We start from the raw sequence: 18,394 nt of genomic DNA, 5'->3' as shown, positions 1-18,394 counted from the left end.
TACGCACTTCTTACTTTAAATACATCGTTTATTTACCTATTTATCATTAAAAATTTTACATTCCGTCCATCCAACGGCATTACAGCTCAAAGATCAGGCTCTGGCATCATTTATTATTACATTAAACGTCGCCCTCAGTCAAAATTTTATATTAGACATTTATTTGTTACAAGAGTTGAAAATTTTCGATTACGCTGGTCACTAGATGATTATTAGGGCATTACTAAAAAATCAGATGTCGATTATGGATGACTACAATGGCAATCACATGTTAAGAGAGCAATGTCGTGTACAGATGCCGAAAAAATGCGTTGTTTGCGCACATACGATGCGGCAATCGAAGTGTTAATGCGTTCCGCGTGTGCTCTTATTATTTACATGATCGCGACGACGCGACGTCGACGGCGCGGTCATTTTTGCATGCCAAGTGTCAAGCCGGTCCCGCATTAAGATCCACGTGTTGGCAATGCTATGCGTTCCCGCTTATCGTCGCTGCCGTTTTATCTGCTACGCAAGTCCGACTCACATTCCTTTCATCAGTAACAAATGAGCCGGTGTGCGAAGCCGCCACGAAGCCACGTACGTAACGCCGTTGCGTTGGCAGGTGGACGGAGACAGCGCGCAAATCGATGCTCGCGCATTGATTTATTAACGCGATACGCCGCGCCGCGCCGTACGGTATAACGTCACATTCGCTCGGTATTGTGATACACTGGCTGCTTGGTAATAAATGCAAAAGTTGAAATAACTTTTTTTCCATTCGCATTTCTCTCCAGTCTCTATTTCTTGACCTTGGATTGCGCCGTTTCGAGTCCAGCTTATTGATCTCCCTGGCAATATTTGCTTTGAATCTCGATAAATAGTATTTTAATCTCGAATCGAAATTCTATTATAAACTCTACATTGAGATGACAATCGGATGTTATTTCTGGCATCTACAATTCCCACATAACAATTCACCGAAATATCTACTAATTTGATTTTATTTGTTAATATATAATTACGATTGCAACTGAATCAGCTGAATGCTAAAAATAGCTGGTCTCAATGCGCCAATTTGTATATGAAAAATTAATGGTTGAGAGCTTGCAATAATGCAGCATGCCTGTCTATAGATCGAAAATTTGAGCGCAGCGGTGCGAACGACGGAGACAGCTAGAGTGGATAAGAAACTAGAGTTCCCCGAGAACGACGTTAGCGAATAAAGGGTTAAGTAGTTGTGGCGTCTGGGGTGCGTCATCAACGCGGCAGTGGCAGCGACAGAGGGAGACTAGACTAGACTCGACTCGCGGCTGTATCGGCTTGCGGCTGGGCCTATTAGCGTGACGCGATGCATCGTCTACATAAATACCCACCGACGCTGCGGCCGGTACCACCGGTTGCCAGTTGCCACTTTGTGGCAACGCGAGCTAGCGAGCGAGCAAGCGAGCAAGCGAACGAGAGGACAAGCGAACAAACGCAACGCACGAGCGGAGCGCCGGGCGCAAGCGCTCTGACGTAACGTTATATCACTCTCGAGGCTTTATACATACTCTATCGAGAGGAGGTCTCCCCCCTACCCCAAGCGCGGCTCCATGTGGCGCCTGAGCAGCGCCGGTGGGGGTAGAGCTCTCCTCTTCCGCGAGACACCCTCGGCGGCGACGATGTCAAACTCAGTCGCGAGTCGAGTATCGTGTCGCTCGTGCGTGTGTCGTATCGCGTAGTGTCGTGTCATTGCGCGTCCTCCGTGTCGTTGTATCGCGCGCGCGATACGATAAGACAAAGGGCCGCGTTATCTTTCGCGGCCTTTCTCGAACGTGGGAGAGAAAGAGGGAGAGAGACAGAGAAAGGGAGAGATAGACCGAGTGCACGTCAGGTTCGTCTCTACAATTCTCACCCCACTCCAGTCCTCTCTCTCTCTCTCTCTCTCTCTCTCTCTCTCTCTCTCTCTCTCTCTCTCTCCTCTCTCTTTTTTCTCTCTCTCTTTGCCGTTGTTGTCGTTTTGCGATAGTAGGGTGGAAAAAGTAGTCGAGTGAATAAAACAGCGCGCCGCTTCAGCGCTAACTCGCTCCGATAACGTTCTCCTCTCTCGCGGATTCTTGATATACTCCGATTTTCTCGTGCGCAACGTTCCACGGTGCATCTCACCGCCGGCGGTAGTTGACGAGTTTCGCGAAATAGTCCGATATCGGAGCGATTCAAACCGCCCAAGCCCACGACGACGGATTCTCGCGAAGCGCTCTCGGTCCTTTTCCGACCGGGAATATCGGGAGGGATATCGGAAGATTTGGTATACGTGCGTGAGCCAAAATCGATAACCGTGGGGCACGGATACACGAAACGTTCTGGCAGACGCGTCGCGACGCCACGCCACGAGTCGCGACACTATATGTGAATTGTACGTATACGTTTAACCCTTAAATTTCTCTCTGATGAGAATTTTCACATCGAGGATGCCAAGGCGTAAGAATATATAGGACGCTACCAGCGTATTTACGTGTTTCTCTACTTGTATTTCAGACTTTAAATAAAGATCATTATCTTGCTTTATATCTTGCTTTACATTTCAAGCGCGATTGTAATTAATAGTAATTACATACAAAATCTAAATACAAAATCTACGAGTACTATCTAGATTGGTTAGTTGGAAATAATTTAAATTTTAATCATTTACTATTATACATATATGTATAAAATTAACTTTACATCGAAAACTCGAATACAATTGAATTAAGGGTTAGAATTTAAGGGTTAAATGCATGGTTTTGGTTACTACAAAATTGCCGTATAGGTAACACGCGATAATTATTAAAAGGTATAGAAATTAGCTTCGCGAGCAATAAGCATTTATATAGCGTCATCAACGAAATATATAAACTCCGATTTTGCCGCGATGCGGTAAGTCGCTCTAGTTTTTTGTTGCACTGTTGAGGCAGCCACGTGTCCTCGATCGATATAGGTTAACGAAGTTCGCACGTGCAACGATTATGTAGAATTGTAGATCGTTAATCCGGTGGCAACGAGCTAGAGAAGTGACGAAAAGCGGAAGTATTAAACCGACGGGGGGGGGGGCAATAGATGAAGGAGGGAAATGGGAGGGAGAACGGAAAGAATGGGACGAAATGAGGGAGAGATAAAAGGAAAGCGTGTGATTTCCCAGGAATGCACACAGCGATCGCGGATACCGGCCCATATAACTGAGGGAGAAGCATGCGGCGTGTACAGCGCACACAGAGAGATACCCGTAACCCGGGTGCAATCCCGATTGCAGTGCTGATGTATCCCGGCGCTCCGAGAATCGCCACCGATCGCGTTGTCCTAACATCGTGTCTCTCCATGTAGGTATATAATATAAGGTACACAATACACTCTGTATTGCATTCTGCGCGCGCATATGGATTTTCGAGAGGGGATTTAAGTTTGGATTTTCGTTACAGCATGCCGCTACGCGTTTCGTAATAAGGCGCTCAGCGAACAAAACAAACGTGCATGCTTATGCAAAGAGCCGCAGTTTTATTTGAAAGCTATAACACGTATTTCCGCAATGAGCGAGATACGAGGAATTTAAATTTTTCCCATCAAGTGACTACACCGATCTGAAAGCGTGTTCTGCGTTTTCGATTAAGAGAATTGCGCCGTTAAGTCCGTTGGGTCAAGATACGTCTTCCTGGACCGGTATACGGACCGGCGAAATCGCGAGATACACGCGAAGACGGGATGATAGTTATTTCGAATCCGATCGGTGGTGCTTTGCCCGCCGAACCGGCGAAACAGACTGGACCAGATGTTGTCTAAATCCGTACCATCACGCCGACATGAACTTTTCTCCTCGCCTCTCTCTCTTCTCCTTTGCTTCTCGGTACTACTGTGCAGAGCCATTTTCCATCCTTACTACTACTAGCTGTCACCGTCAAGACTAACATCCGAAGATTCCCTATCTTTCTGTCTAAACTAAGATGTACACCGGCGAAACTTCCCACTTTTCACATTCCGAGATTCAAGGAAAAAAGGAAAGAAAAAAGTAAAGTAAGAAATGTTTATGTTCAAGTTTCGATTAGTTCCTCGGGCATTTTTGCATTCAATTATTTGGCACGGAAGGTAATGTGGAAGTTTTAGACGCGATCGATTGGGCACGCGCAATAAAGGGTAGTAAAGGGACAATAGCTATCAAAAATTTGAATGTATTTATCGCGCTCCCCATCTCGTTACTCGCTCGCTACATTCGCGCGTGGAGTCGCGCGCGTGCGGCGACGACGGACGCGGACGGCGCGTGTATATTTCTGGCGGAAAGTCAAGTGGGATAAGAAGAGTATTTCTCAAAGCAGTTGAGAGGTGCACCGGCCGCCTCGCAAAGGTCGAGTTTCGAGGGACTCGAAACGCGAATCGAATGTCGTTTACACGTTCTAAATCCCTAGCGTCTTTCAAGGGAAAAGAAAACGTACACGGAATTGCGATTACAGTTGTCGACGCAATTGACGTACGTGGACGTCGTTATTCTTGCTGAAAAGATTAATGCGGCTCAAACACGTCCAACTTACGTCCGTTCGCTTCAGCGTCATTGGTCGGCCGAGCTGAGAGGATCGTTTAGTACAGGTCGCTGGGTTGGAGAGTTTTTCTTCGAAGACCTCTGAAATTTTATTTATTTACTTATTTAATGACACGAAAGTCCGAGATGATGTTTGCTCAACGTCAACCGTGCGTAAATTTACTTTCTTACGTGCAAACTTTTGTTTGTTGTTCCATTTATTCAACCATTTATTTTCTGTTAAAAGACGAACCTTGTAAAGAATAAGTAACAAAGGACAAAAAACCTGTGATTTTGTTTCTTACAGATATATACTTATTCATATCCGCGCAGAAGATTGCCGGACTCGATATTACGACGCGCGACGTTACGAGGCAATTGCCGACTTCAGTTGCGTTGCTGGTTTTCACCATTTCGGTGAATTTTACCGCGCACGTCATAAAACCGTACGAATCAAATGTCCAAGTTTACGGTTCGTAATGCGGAACGACAAATCACTTCAGACATCGTTGTTGATAGGCGAAACGATTACGTTGAAATCCTGTAATAAATCGCTCGCGTGACGCGCGTTGGCAAAACCGCATTTATTTCTCATATCGCTGCGTGCGATTAAATGTGTGTCTTCGCAATTGTCATATTGCACGTACGAAGATGCTATTTATTATCAGGTTATGGAATTTATTGTACCATTTTTTGATCTTAATCTACTTGCCGTGACATTTGTTAGCGCCAGTAATATTACATTATTAATTTAATAATGTGATATTACATTTCCAGCTTTGGCATAAAACTGCATTTCAAGTCTAAACAGTAATCGCATGGTTCAAAAATATAAAAGCGAAATTAAATAAAATTCCCTAAAATTGTTGTAAGGCTTAAGATCCCGCCCGATGACCTGATAAAAATAAATATTTAAGTATTATTTAGACGCTTAGCGTCGTAAGTTAAATCGAATAATCGATTTAATTAGGGGGATGGAAGGGGTTTTTAGGTACTCTAAGCTGTGTTGTAAGTCTGACAAGTTAATCGGCGCGCAGTTTATTAAAGTTGGAAAAAATAGATGTGTAGTACACAAAAAAATATTATTAGGCTGCTAAGATCCAAGCTCGGACCGTATTTGGCTTGTTTAAAATTGATTTATTGTATATCATAACACGGTCGTGTTTTCTCTTATTATCAATACTTATTTATTTATTCTATGTTATCTCTGTTGCCATATACAGGGTGTTTTCTAAGTAAGTACAAAAAATTGGAGGAGATATTCTGGGGAGTTTATTTTAGGAAGAAAAGGTTTAATAAAGGCTTAATAAACATATGCTCTAGACTGCTTTGTTTTCAAAATACAGGGTGTCAAAGTTGTAAAAAAAATTAAAAAATATGAAAATTTCGAAAATTTCAAAAATGTTTGAAGATATTTTATTCAAACAAAACAAGTAGCTTTCTTCGCCAGTAAATAAATTCAAAACAGAAGTCGTTTTTTTGACCCAACTGGCCAAATAATTAATATATTTAAACTCACAACGTTTCGACCGGAATTTCGGTCCTTCTCAAGTGAGAAAATTAATCAAGCCATACATCCTCAAAAACCGCGTACAAAATATCCATTACGTCGCTGACATCGTGCCCTAACCACATCATGCATACGTAAAGCTAAAAAGTGAAATAAACTGACGATAGTCAATAAGATAAAATAATTGCTCAGAAGTCATAAGATGAAAAGTTAGAATAAAAAATAGAATTAAATTAAAGTGAAAAATGTACAGAGTAAAATAAAAAGTGAATAGGAGAGGCAATTAGAGCCAAGCGCGGTAATCAAAGCGCAAACAATTTGTAAAAATAAATATATATATATTAACGTACGTTTCGACACATTATTCGTGTCCTCTTCAGCGTTAAAAGTTACATATACGAAGATTAACAAAGATAATAAAAAGAAGTCGTGTACAAGGCGTAGTCAATAGACGAACAAAGCATAAAAGACGCAGTCAAAATTAAAAAAAACAAGGATTGAAATCCTATGGATGTACCGTTGTCGAAATCCCAGATACGCCGGTAAACGCTCGCTCCGCATCCCTCGCATCTTAGAAATAATCTCGCCAGGTTGAAAGACCAGGTGGGTAAGAAAGATTCGAAAGCCCTACCTGTACCATCAAACGGAGTCGCAATGTGGTAGAGGCGTAAATTATTTATGTTAAAATCCGATGACTAATAGATTTACTTACAGCGCAATTGCAGACCGGAATATCGCATTGTCACAACAAACTTCACGGTTCGAAACGTCGCGAATGAGTGAGGCATAGGTGGGAAGGTTAACATAATAGAGACTGGTGTATAAGCCAGAGGAGGGGATAAACTCTCGCATCAAGTTATTCTAAATTTTAGACAGTCTCTCGATTACATTTAAATACGCGTCCGGTAAACTCTCCGCATCGGTCTGTAAATTCAAACCGTTTGCCTGCCTTTTTATGTATATCATTTCCGAAATCAGACGTTTATAACCATAGGATTCATTATCTAAGATTTCAACGCTATTCCAATCGAAATCATGATTCCATTCTAATCTGTGTTCAGTTATGACAGAATGATTTGGAGTACTCCAATTAATATGATTACGATGCTCCTTGATTCTTGTTTGCAATTGCCTACCCGTTTGGCCCACATAAGAAGCATCGCAATCATTACAATTCACCTTATAAACCACGTTACATTTATTCGGCCGTGGGAGACTGTCCTTGTGCGCCTTGATGAATGTACGCATTTTATTTAAGCTGTTATAAGACAGTCTCACATTCAAATCCCTTGTGGCGTTCCTAAGCTTTTCAGTAATCGTCGGGACGTACGGTAACGTGAAAAAAGGAGCAACTTCCTCTTCACTCTGTCTTACATTCGTATTCGAGTCTCTGTTAAACAGAAACTTAAGACGATCGCGTAAAATTCTAAAGATGAATTCCAATGGGTAACAATTATTGAGTAAGATTTCAATGACCAGTCTGAGATTTTTAGCATGCAAGGACGGATGCGACAACAAAAATGCCCTATCTATTAGGCCTATGGCCGTACCTCTTTTTGGCATGCAGGATGCTGCGAAAAAAAGTTTAAATATCTGCCAGAAAATGTCGGTTTATGGAACCAATCAAAAGTTAGCCTATTGTTGTTCAATATCATTGTAATCTCCAAAAAATTCAACGTGTCGTTTTCACCGATTTCTATGGTAAATTTCAGCCTAGGATGGAAGGAGTTAAAAACATCTAAGGTATGCTGTAAAAAAGCCAAAGGTGCAGCAAGTGTTATGTCGTCAATGTACCTTTTATAAAACGGTGGGATATATTTCAAGGTAGCGAGAGCTATGGTCTCCAAATCTTGCAACACTATATCCGCCGCCATGGGGGAAAGAGGAGAACCCATGGGAACGCCGAAAGTCTGTCGATAGATTTTCCCATTAAATATAAAAAAAGTGGAATTTAATACAAGCCTGACAGCAATAAAAAACTCCGCTTTAGGGATTTTGCAATTTTTGGAAATAAAATTCCATCTGACTGTTATACTGTCCAATACCCTTTCAATGGGAACATTCGTAAACAATGAAACGACATCCAATGAAATTAATTTGTACCCGTCATTTACATGTGCGTTCCCAAGTTCTTCCACTAAATCTATGCTATTCTTTACAAAGCTGCGGGCTTTCGGAAAGCTTTGGAACATTATACGGTGGAGGAAGGAGGCCAGATCATATAAAGGGCTATTTATAGAAGATATAATAAGTCTAAAGGGACAGTTCGGTTTATGGATTTTTGGAAGTCCATATGCCCTCGGTAAAACCCCGTCGCTACAATAAAGAGATTTGTAAGTTGACCCTGTGATATAATTAGCGTTCTTCCATCTAGTTAGTAATTCTCTTGAGCTTGAGATGAGTTTTTTGGTGGGATCCGTCGTGATGGATATGTAGGTGTCTCTATCATTTAGCATTGTTTCAATTGCAGAGATGTATTTGTCTTTGTCGAGCGCGACTGTTACATTCCCTTTGTCCGCCCTTGTGAGAATTAAATTCGTGTTGTTGTTGAGGAATTTTTTAGTTGCGGACAGTAATTAAGGATATTGTTGTTAAAGTTGTTTCTGGGAATTGTATAATTCGGAATATTGTTAATGATAGGTGCCACTCGATTCCTCAATGCGGCCTGTTTGGCAAGGGAAAACTTTCTCAAATTATTTTCTATGCTCTTAATGAATTCACACGTCAGATATGAAGGCTTTGCTACAGGAAGGCTGAAATTATCACCCAGCTGTAATAAACATTGTATATCTCTTGGTACAGCTATAGATGATAGATTAATAAACCACTTGTCATTGATTACGTTTATCGATGATTGTGTTCCATTAAACGATTCCGGATTGATTTCGACCTCTATCGAGGAATGGTCCGGGGGAATATGCAAAGGCTCGAAGGAGAATTTCATGCTTCGTTGTGTGGGAGGGATCCTACAAAAATACTTTATCCGATTGATATTTCTCGACTGGTCATTGAATCTCGAGACAAGTAACGCAAATTTCTTGTCCATCCTAGCCCGTTGACTCGCAAAGAATGAATACATTGGTCCGCTTTGTCTATTAAAAAATGAATTACAAATGGACATCGGGATGTCTCCGTATAACGATCTCGATATTTTAAAAATTTGTGTGTGCGCAAACCTAACATAACAATATGTGTCACTGAGTTCGATATGTAGAAGTTGTCTGGTGAAACGGCGCTTATAATGTTTATATTTACCCATTGCCCTACGATCGAACCAAGCGTTATCGAACTTCGTTAAACAATTCGAGATGTGCGACGGTGTGACGTTATGTTCAATGCATTTACGTAAGAAATCGATTCTAAGGTTGCATTTGATAATGATCTTATTGTACTTAATCCAATGCTTAAAAGATTTGACCACGTGCTGTCCATAATGATATTTAATACTTTGAAAGAAAGAAAGACGCATTTCTCAGCCTGCGTAAGATACAATAAAGAAAGATATAGGCTCTCTAGATTAATAATGTGAATAGGAGAGGCAATTAGAGCCAAGCGCGGTAATCAAAGCGCAAACAATTTGTAAAAATAAATATATATATATTAACGTACGTTTCGACACATTATTCGTGTCCTCTTCAGCGTTAAAAGTTACATATACGAAGATTAACAAAGATAATAAAAAGAAGTCGTGTACAAGGCGTAGTCAATAGACGAACAAAGCATAAAAGACGCAGTCAAAATTAAAAAAACAAGGATTGAAATCCTATGGATGTACCGTTGTCGAAATCCCAGATACGCCGGTAAACGCTCGCTCCGCATCCCTCGCATCTTAGAAATAATCTCGCCAGGTTGAAAGACCAGGCTATATCTTTCTTTATTGTAAAATAAAAAGCTTACATATCCTGTGCGTCAAGTTGTTCCACGCTGTACTGTTCTTATTTTTTGTCTTGACGCACAAGATATGTGAGCTTTTTATTTTACTCTGTACATTTTTTACTTTAATTTAATTCTATTTTTTATTCTAACTTTTTATTTTACTAGTTAGAAGAGGATGATTTCTGAGCAATTATTTTATTTTATTGACTATCGTGAGTTTATTTTACTTTTTAGCTTTACGTATGCATGATGTGGTTAGGGCACGATGTCAGCGACGTAATGGATATTTTGTACGCGGTTTTTGAGGATGTATGGCTTGATTAATTTTCTCACTTGAGAAGGACCGAAATTCCGGTCGAAACGTTGTGAGTTTAAATATATTAATTATTTGGCCAGTTGGGTAAAAAAAACGACTTCTGTTTTGATATTTTATTCAAATTTGGTATGCGTAATGTAGTATTAAGAACCATTTTCCAGGACCAATAAAACATTTTTAGATCCACCAGGGGCGAGCGTATAAGTAATTTTGTTTTTGAAAACGAAGCAGCTTAGGGAATATGTTTATAGAACTTTTACTTTCGAAAATATGCCACGGAATATCTCCTCCAATTTTGTGTACTTACTTAGGAAACACCCTGTATATTTTTAATTTTTGAAATATTTTGCATACAGTGTTGCATTCAAGTGCAAATTTTTAAATGTTCGGCGAGGAACGGGCATTCCCGGTCATGGCATTGTGCTAAAATAAAATATCTCTCGCGTCAATTAAACGTATTTACGTCTCTTGCTAAATGCGCACCGCAGTAACACGCGGTGGTTAGTTTCTTGCAGTTTTCAATGACGTGCACGATGGAAGTTGTCGGTTCGAGGACAAAAGCGATTCGAGCCGGTGTCTTCTGGTTGCAGGTGGATTCTCGAATGAAAAAGTGGAAGCGCGGGGAGGGAGAAAAAAAAGAGGGAAGAGAGAGAGCGGGAGTGAAACAGTCTTCGACTGCGTGGCTTTCTCATTATCGCGATTGTTCTGCAATGAGTACCGACAATGGCCGACACAACGACAATTTTTTTCGTCGCGACTTGAAAGAAGAATACCCTTCCACTTTCCACCTCTATCCGCGCATTCCCTTCTTCCCCGCGACCCCACCGTCCCTTCGCTCGTCCGGTCACATCTTTCTGTCGTGATTGAACGTAACTGAAACGAGGTTACAGAGCGTGTCAATATTACGTCATCGGTTCCTGCCTTCTTGTTTCCTACTTGAAACGGAGTTTCGTTGTCGCCTCGTCTTGACACCGAACACAAAGATTCCGCGAGTCAAAATCAGGTTTAAATTAAATAAATAGCGCAGGCAAACCCGCGTGTTTTTTTTATCTTTACGGATAAACTTGTAAGGGAACTAAGGGAAGTATCTTGTTGGCGGAGCGATATTTTTTTTTAATCTGTCGAAATTAGGCGCGCGTGTGCATCGGTCGAGAGGTTTGGCGCACATTCAAAAGTGCGGGTTCCAGTTGGACCTGGCATTCGAACGTCCAGACCTGTGCCAATTTTTTCTCCAGCGACTCATCATTCCTCGCGGTCGTGGGTTTACGATACCTCGCCGCGATAAATCCGTTCCAATTTCTTTATGCCGCTGAAACGAGAACTCGAGAAACGTATTCATAAATGGAGAACTTGATCCGAGCATGAATCGCGGGGGTATATCCGGAGGCACCATTTATTGGCGTCCGGAAGGCATTCCGATAGAAAAGGGAGACGCGGGGAGACGCGAATACGATCGATAGCCGGTGTCTTTCCCGATCGTGTGTAAAATGTCGCTCGTTTAATAATTATTATCCGCGCTTAGGCTAAGAGCTACTATTTGATGCATGATACAACGACGTGGGTTGCCGAGAGGAGAAATTTATGGTGACGTTGCCGGCCTTGCCAATTTCTTATTTATCTCTATTTACGCGTCTACCCCCGTGTAACCGAGCTGTAACATTTCATAAGTTCAGTCTTTATTACTGCAGGCAATTACTTTGCGAGTGCCGCTTCGTGTTTCATGCCTCCCCGCTTTTCCTTCGAGAGTAACGAAGATCGCCTAACGTTTGTCAAATTTATCGCTCTGTCGAATCTGTTACGAGGTCGATTAGTTTCGTGAGTTCTACGAGAGAATCGACGTGTCAGTTTGGGAAAAAGACTATCGATGTTTGGAATGGAATCTATAAAATTCACGGGAGTCTTTCCGAGTTTTTCCGACGCATACATCGCGTTAATTACTAACAAGATGAGAGGCGAAGATCTTGTTGGCAGTTCCTCGGCCAAGTTCTTTTCCTCATCATTTATTTAAGCTTCCGTTAAACCATTTCAATCACTCACCTTTAAAAGACTTCAGTTTAGCTAAGGGACCGCGTTAGAGTAAAGACCACGGGGCCCATCGCTATTCCACCGTCCGGTCTCGTTCTCGTCAAGCTACGTCCGTTTCGTTACAGCGGTGAATGATGTCGCGAAGACGACAGGTGGAACTCAGGAGAACGCGGCCGGCCAAGGAGACTAACCTAATTTGCGGAGATAAAACGGTAGGCGAAAGTGCGCGTACCCGGGAAATCCATTAAAGTTTCTGCGGCTTTTCACATTTTCTAAAATTAAAGTATTACACGTGATTCTCGCGGTATCCTTGGTTAGCCTCGAAATTCGCACTTGCGCGATTATATCTTGTCTCAGAATTTACATATGTATAATTATCAAGTTCTCTATGGACTATGAGCGTTGCATATACGTATATATTTAGATGCATTTTTATCTCTTTGAGTTTTCAAATCGAAAGATTATAGGAGGTTTTCTAGAGGCATCCTATTATCACAAAACAATAAAACATAACAATTGTCTCAAATTAGTACACGGAAAGAACGGTTTTGTCGAAGTATATAAAAATTAAAGCAAATATTGATCTGAAAATAATTATGTTAAGCTGTTTAAATAATTACGTAGAACACGCTCAAGCACATGATGGCAATGCTGTAAAAAGTTTTGATTTAGCAACCAGTGTCCAATATAATTATTTAGATGGTCTAACATAATTATTTTTCTGGGCAACGATCACGTAACTTTTCCCGTAGGGCGGAAACGTGAAAAATGAAAAGTTTCATGTAACTATCTCTCTTTCTATTGGTGTTGAATAGAAAGAGATAGTCACATGAAATTTTTCACTTTTCACGTTTCCGCTCTAGGGGAAAAGTTACGTGATCGCTGCTCAGATCTGTATTTAACCTAATTTTTATATATATCTTTAGTAATAAAACCGTTCTTTCGGTATACTATTTAATCAAAACAAATTCGCGACGCATTCTCTACTCCTAGTTAACGTTAATTCACAAAAATTCAATGTATATCAACTATCCATGTTGTCATTGCCTGGTATCAAAGCCTGAAAATTTACGTTAGTAGATTGAGTAGAGATTAATATATTTAAAAAAAGCTGGGGGAGGGAAAGAAAGAGGAAGGGGGAAGCTTGAGCGAGAGAGCGTGTCTCTCTGACCGCGAGCGACGTTTAATCGGGCCGAGCGGTACGTGGACCATGACCAACGAGAAACCGTGCCCATTCTGGTTCGCCCACGTGACGACGACGACCACGGCGATTCTGGCACGGTATCCGATCCGTGCCGAACGTTTGTCGTTGACTTTCGCGACGCCTATGATGGATCGCCGCTCCGGGATTACCGCAGCAGCCGCGGCACTCCATTCGTTCAAACAACACGGAGATTAAATCCAAATATACTCGCCATGTCAATTTGGAGCAATGAGCGATCTAGCGAAGTTCTCGAGACCCGCGTACGTCGATTTCCCGCCGACGCGCGACGGATGGCGATGGAAATGCCATGATGGAAGTGACCACCGATGACTATGGAGACACGTGCGAGCGCATCTGAATGTCTTTACGATGCATCGATTAAAATTTCATAGAGACCATGCGGTAGACATATCTCACAGAGATTTCACTATACGGAATAAAATTTATTTTGCTGTCTATTCGATAACGTATCGCGAGTGTTTTACGTTACAGAGAGAAGAAAAACGGTTACAACGCAACCGTAAAATAGATTCTAACAACGATCGCGTTATTTATAGTTAGCGGGAACGTGCGCGAGATTTTTCAAAAGACATTTACGATCAGCGTACAACTTTGCATACAGCTGTAAAAATCTACGCGCACGTATATTATACGCACGAGCTTATGCCAACTTCATTCATTCTATACATTTACATTTCCATCGTTTTAATACTTCAATACAAGCTACAAATTATTATGCGATGCGAGATAATAAATCTTTAATAAATGAATCGTAAATTTTATTTGTGGCTTACAAATCTCAGAACTCGATCGTTGATTCTTAACATTTGCTGTTCTCGCATCGTTCATATTATTGCCCGCTGAAAAGTTGCCGAAACGCGCGAGACACGCGATACGAGATTACGAGAAAGAGAGAGATGAGTCGCGTCGTCTGTATCCTGGCACCGTGCACCCATTCGATCGCATTCGTTCGCATTCGTTCGCTTTTATTGCCGCGGTACACTGCATAAAATGCCTGCGCCGCGCACCGTGCAAATGGCGAAAGAGGATTTACGACTTCCTAGTCAGACCAGATGGAGAAAGTAGACGCGATTCGCGCCGTGCCGGCCGGCGAGCCGTGCACCGTCTTCCGTTTATATAGTCGAGAACGACCCACTGTGTAATAGCTGTTCCATCCTGGCTGTCTCGATGTTATAGCGTATCGTGTCTTTTCGCGGCATTGATCACAAACCGCGAGCAGCAAACACGCTATTTCAACAACGTCATTTTTCTTCCCGTCTGTCGTGAATCGAAATATTGTACATTTTCGAATTAACGCGGAAATATTTACGCCGGAATATTATGAATATTACAAAATCGATAATCTATCGACGCGATTAAATGTGGCGAGCGTTGATGCTTCACGGTTGAAACTGACGCGATTGAATATGACGGATCTTCGATTTTTCGCGATGAACGAGACGCGGCGAGCACTTATTTCATTATTTACGGCACACCGGCTGCATTGGTTATAATAGCACTTTGATTTTGTCAATGTTGATTAGCCCGTTCGGGCGGGCAGTATACATTTCTCGCATGTTTGTTCGCTATATTCGCCAGTTAGCAAAGTTTGCGCCGTAGAACTTGGACGAGTGGCGACTAGCGAGTGGCGCCGTGCTCTTCTGCAAGTTGATAAATAAGGAATAATCATGTTGATAGAAATAATTATTGGCGGGGAACGCTGGATTTTCATGCCGCGCCGTGCCGCGCCGCGTCGCGCCGCGCCGTCGTGAAAACGCGAAGGTTTTCGTGATTTCGAAAGCGAGGAAACGCGTGCGCCGGTCCATTTCGGTCCTCGCAATATGCGGAGAATAAATTTCAAGCTGCTTTCGAGAGGAGCACGGCGGATATACGACTTGTTTCCTTCGTCCGCGTTGCCAATTATCTTTTCGAAATGCTGCTGTTGAAAATATTTCAACGTCGTTGACGCAGTACTGCAGCAAGCCGCTCATTCCCGTCAGGCATTTTGCAGAGATAATAGCGTTGTCTCTCGGTCGCTGTCATTCGCGAGCCGGCGGAATCGTGCCCCTTATCACCGCCGTACGAGCGGACAAACAATGGCGGCGGACAATGGCAGCGCTCGATCGACGACAATGGATTTTGTCGTGTTCTCTCTAATCCGCACCGGGACAGGACGCGGCGCATCGTCCGCCTCGACGAGATGCGTTTCTCTCTGCACTCGGATATTCTCGCTAATTAGCGAGAATTTGTCTTCTCATTCTTCGACGCGATGTACGATGGCGCGCGCCAAGAATTTACCAAATTTTTGCGAGCGTAATTTTTGTTTATCGGTTTAAACCTCTCTCTAAACCGAAAAAATTTGAACCTTGAATTTTTTCAAGTACCGCTTGAAAATTTTAGATACTCCTAAATATCTCGAATTAATAATTTCTTTTACATTTATTCGGATTTTTCGTTGCGACTTGACGTTTTTACGTCTGGCTGCGATACGCTATACATGCACGTACGAGAAACGATGTATACAGTAGTCTCTGCTAATCCTGCTAATCGAGAGTTAACCCTTGCTCCAGGAAATCACCTCGGAAAGCCTCAACGAGATTTCCGCGCGCCAGGGATGATCCCCTCGTTATTATACGAAGAGGGTGGAGTCAGAGGGTAGCGGGACTCCCCGATTTTTCAATATTTGTCCTGCGTCTCGGCAGGATGACAGTCGAGACGCTAAATGTCGGGATAATTTTTAAAGAGCAGAAGTTTTAAATTATTTTAATAGTCATTTTGTGACTTTGTTTTCCCTATGTAAACAGGAACTATAATGTAAAACCGATATTGCTAAATTTTTCAGCAGAAGCTATGTGATTTATTAACTATTGTATCTTGTGCTTTGAGCATTCCACCATCTAACGCGTTTGTTTGTGGAGCTAGTATTTTCCTACATGTCACTGAAATGGATAAATATTAGAATAAAAGGCCATACTAATGAAAAGATAAAATATACTACATGCATACTTGTAAATGTTTCTATTTTTTAAACTTACTTCCCTCTTTCCCCAATCAAAAGTCCCGATTTCTGTTAAGGAAAAGGTGCAGGAGAGAATTTTTTGTTATATTTTACCCTTAAATTCACTATAAACTTGGGACAACTTTGGCAACCAAGGAATTTTTGAAATATACAAAAGACATTTTACAAACAACGTGATAAAAATTACCAAGCAGATTAGTAATTTTGAAAAATTATTGAAATTTTCTAGATATATTTTAGTGAAATTAATCAAACATATTTTGTATTTTAATATAATAGATATTAATACTTTTTATTATGGTATAGATATTAATCAGAATAGCTCACACAAAATTCTTGGTCGATACATGTTGTCCTACAACTACCATGATTTCAGGGTAAATTCTAAGAGAAAATTCTCTCCGTGTGGTAACCCTGGGTAGTGGAGTAGATGATCGAATAATTTCGCTATTACCGACATCGATATCTACGACATATCATGAAAACCCGACTGGAAATTGGCCCGACATATCATAAGGACCTGACCGGGTATTCTTAAGGCATGCCTTACTAAGGCCAACCCGATTAGGTCCTTATTATTACTCAATCGGGCTAATTATAACACGGTTGAAAGTAAAGTTTAATCAAGTATTCTGATCAGGTCTTTATGAGGACCCTGTATACATGCCTTATCGGAAAATTAATTACAAATGCCGAATTTTATAGGGTTACATAAACAGGCCCCGATTAGGACATGTTAGTCTTGTTCTATCAGAAGTTTGATAGGGTTATATAATTAGGTCCTGATCGAGATAATGTACATGTGCTTAATCGAATAAAAGTTGTACTTATAATGTATATAAAAGTTTTGTGAAGCTAATACATCTAGGATCTAAGTAGCCTAATGATATATCTGTGTAAATTTTTGTATACTGTTTCCAGCTCGTGTTGCGCGCCGATTAATAATTAATTATTAAAAATGCACAATTTTGAATATCCTTGAAAACGATCTTCTGATGCTATCTGCCAGACATAATGTCAAACTTCACACAGTTAACTGTACTGCCAGAGTGCGTACACATTATTCAAAGGATTTTGACAGTTTTGACAGTTAAGGTTACAATTACGGTGGTTTATTACAATTACGGTGGTTTTTATTTACAATTACGGTTTACTTATATATTCATTAACATGGATTTATTTGATAGAAGATTGGCAAGAAAACGTGCAGCAACACGTTTAAGAGTGCAAAAATATCGCGTACTTGGAAAAAGAAATTGGAACGAAAATTCTTCTGTAGAAAATAGCATAAGTAATAGTCTATCAGTGCCGTCTGAAATAGATAATAAAGAACAAAACTATTTTAACATGCAGTCATCAATTAATGTACAAAACAGTCTTTATTTGGAAAACGAAACACATAATTCAGATGATAATGCTACTAGCGAAGACAATAATAATGCTTTGGATATATCAGAAGATGAACCTGCAGATATTGCTTCTCTCTCTTCGATTTCATCAGACTCAATGAATAATAAAGTAATACTGAATAACACTATAAATGATCTTCGAGAATGGGCATTTCAATTTCCACCACTTGCCCATTCTCGCTTGGATGGTTTATTAAATATATTACGACCCATCATACCTCAATTGCCCAAAAGTTCAAAAACATTTTTACAGACTACATGTGAGAGTTATAAGATTGAGAAACTTGATGAACATGATGATGGCCTATTTGTGTATTTCGGTTTAACTTCACATCTTATAAAGTGTCTTAATCCTGATTTACATTTAAATAGTATACAGTTAATTATAAATGTAGATGGTTTACCACTATTTAAGTCTAGTTCAACGAGTTTTTGGCCAATTTTATGCAAAATTTTTCACCAACCTGACATTTATAAACCATTCCCAGTGGCAATATATTGTGGGCTTCACAAACCAGGAAATGTCAAAAA

General features: G+C 40.9%; 2 protein-coding genes across 2 annotated transcripts in view; one reads left to right on the top strand and one right to left on the bottom strand.

The window, feature by feature from the left end:
- Positions 1-160: 160 nt before the first annotated feature.
- Positions 161-18,394, top strand: part of Msi (RNA-binding protein musashi) — a 91,830-nt gene continuing 73,596 nt past the window's right edge. The window contains 2 exon segments of the mRNA XM_071771348.1: positions 161-1,855; positions 3,140-3,317. The gene's annotated coding sequence lies outside the window, so the exon portion shown is untranslated.
- Positions 7,553-8,562, bottom strand: LOC139825203 (uncharacterized). Its single transcript, XM_071797739.1, has one exon. It carries the CDS (start codon positions 8,468-8,470, stop codon positions 7,553-7,555), a length of 918 nt encoding a protein of 305 aa, XP_071653840.1. The 5' UTR covers positions 8,471-8,562.

The sequence above is a fragment of the Temnothorax longispinosus genome, chromosome 2 (genome assembly GCF_030848805.1).
Source record: "Temnothorax longispinosus isolate EJ_2023e chromosome 2, Tlon_JGU_v1, whole genome shotgun sequence".
NCBI lineage: Eukaryota > Metazoa > Arthropoda > Insecta > Hymenoptera > Formicidae > Temnothorax > Temnothorax longispinosus.
The sequence above is the reverse complement of the archived record's forward strand: the minus strand, read 5'-3'. Positions and strand labels throughout refer to the sequence as shown.

Excerpts from the sequence above, each read along its gene's own strand:
- LOC139825203 (XM_071797739.1), bottom strand. The coding sequence starts at position 8,470 with ATGCTAAATGATAGAGACACCTACATATCCATCACGACGGATCCCACC.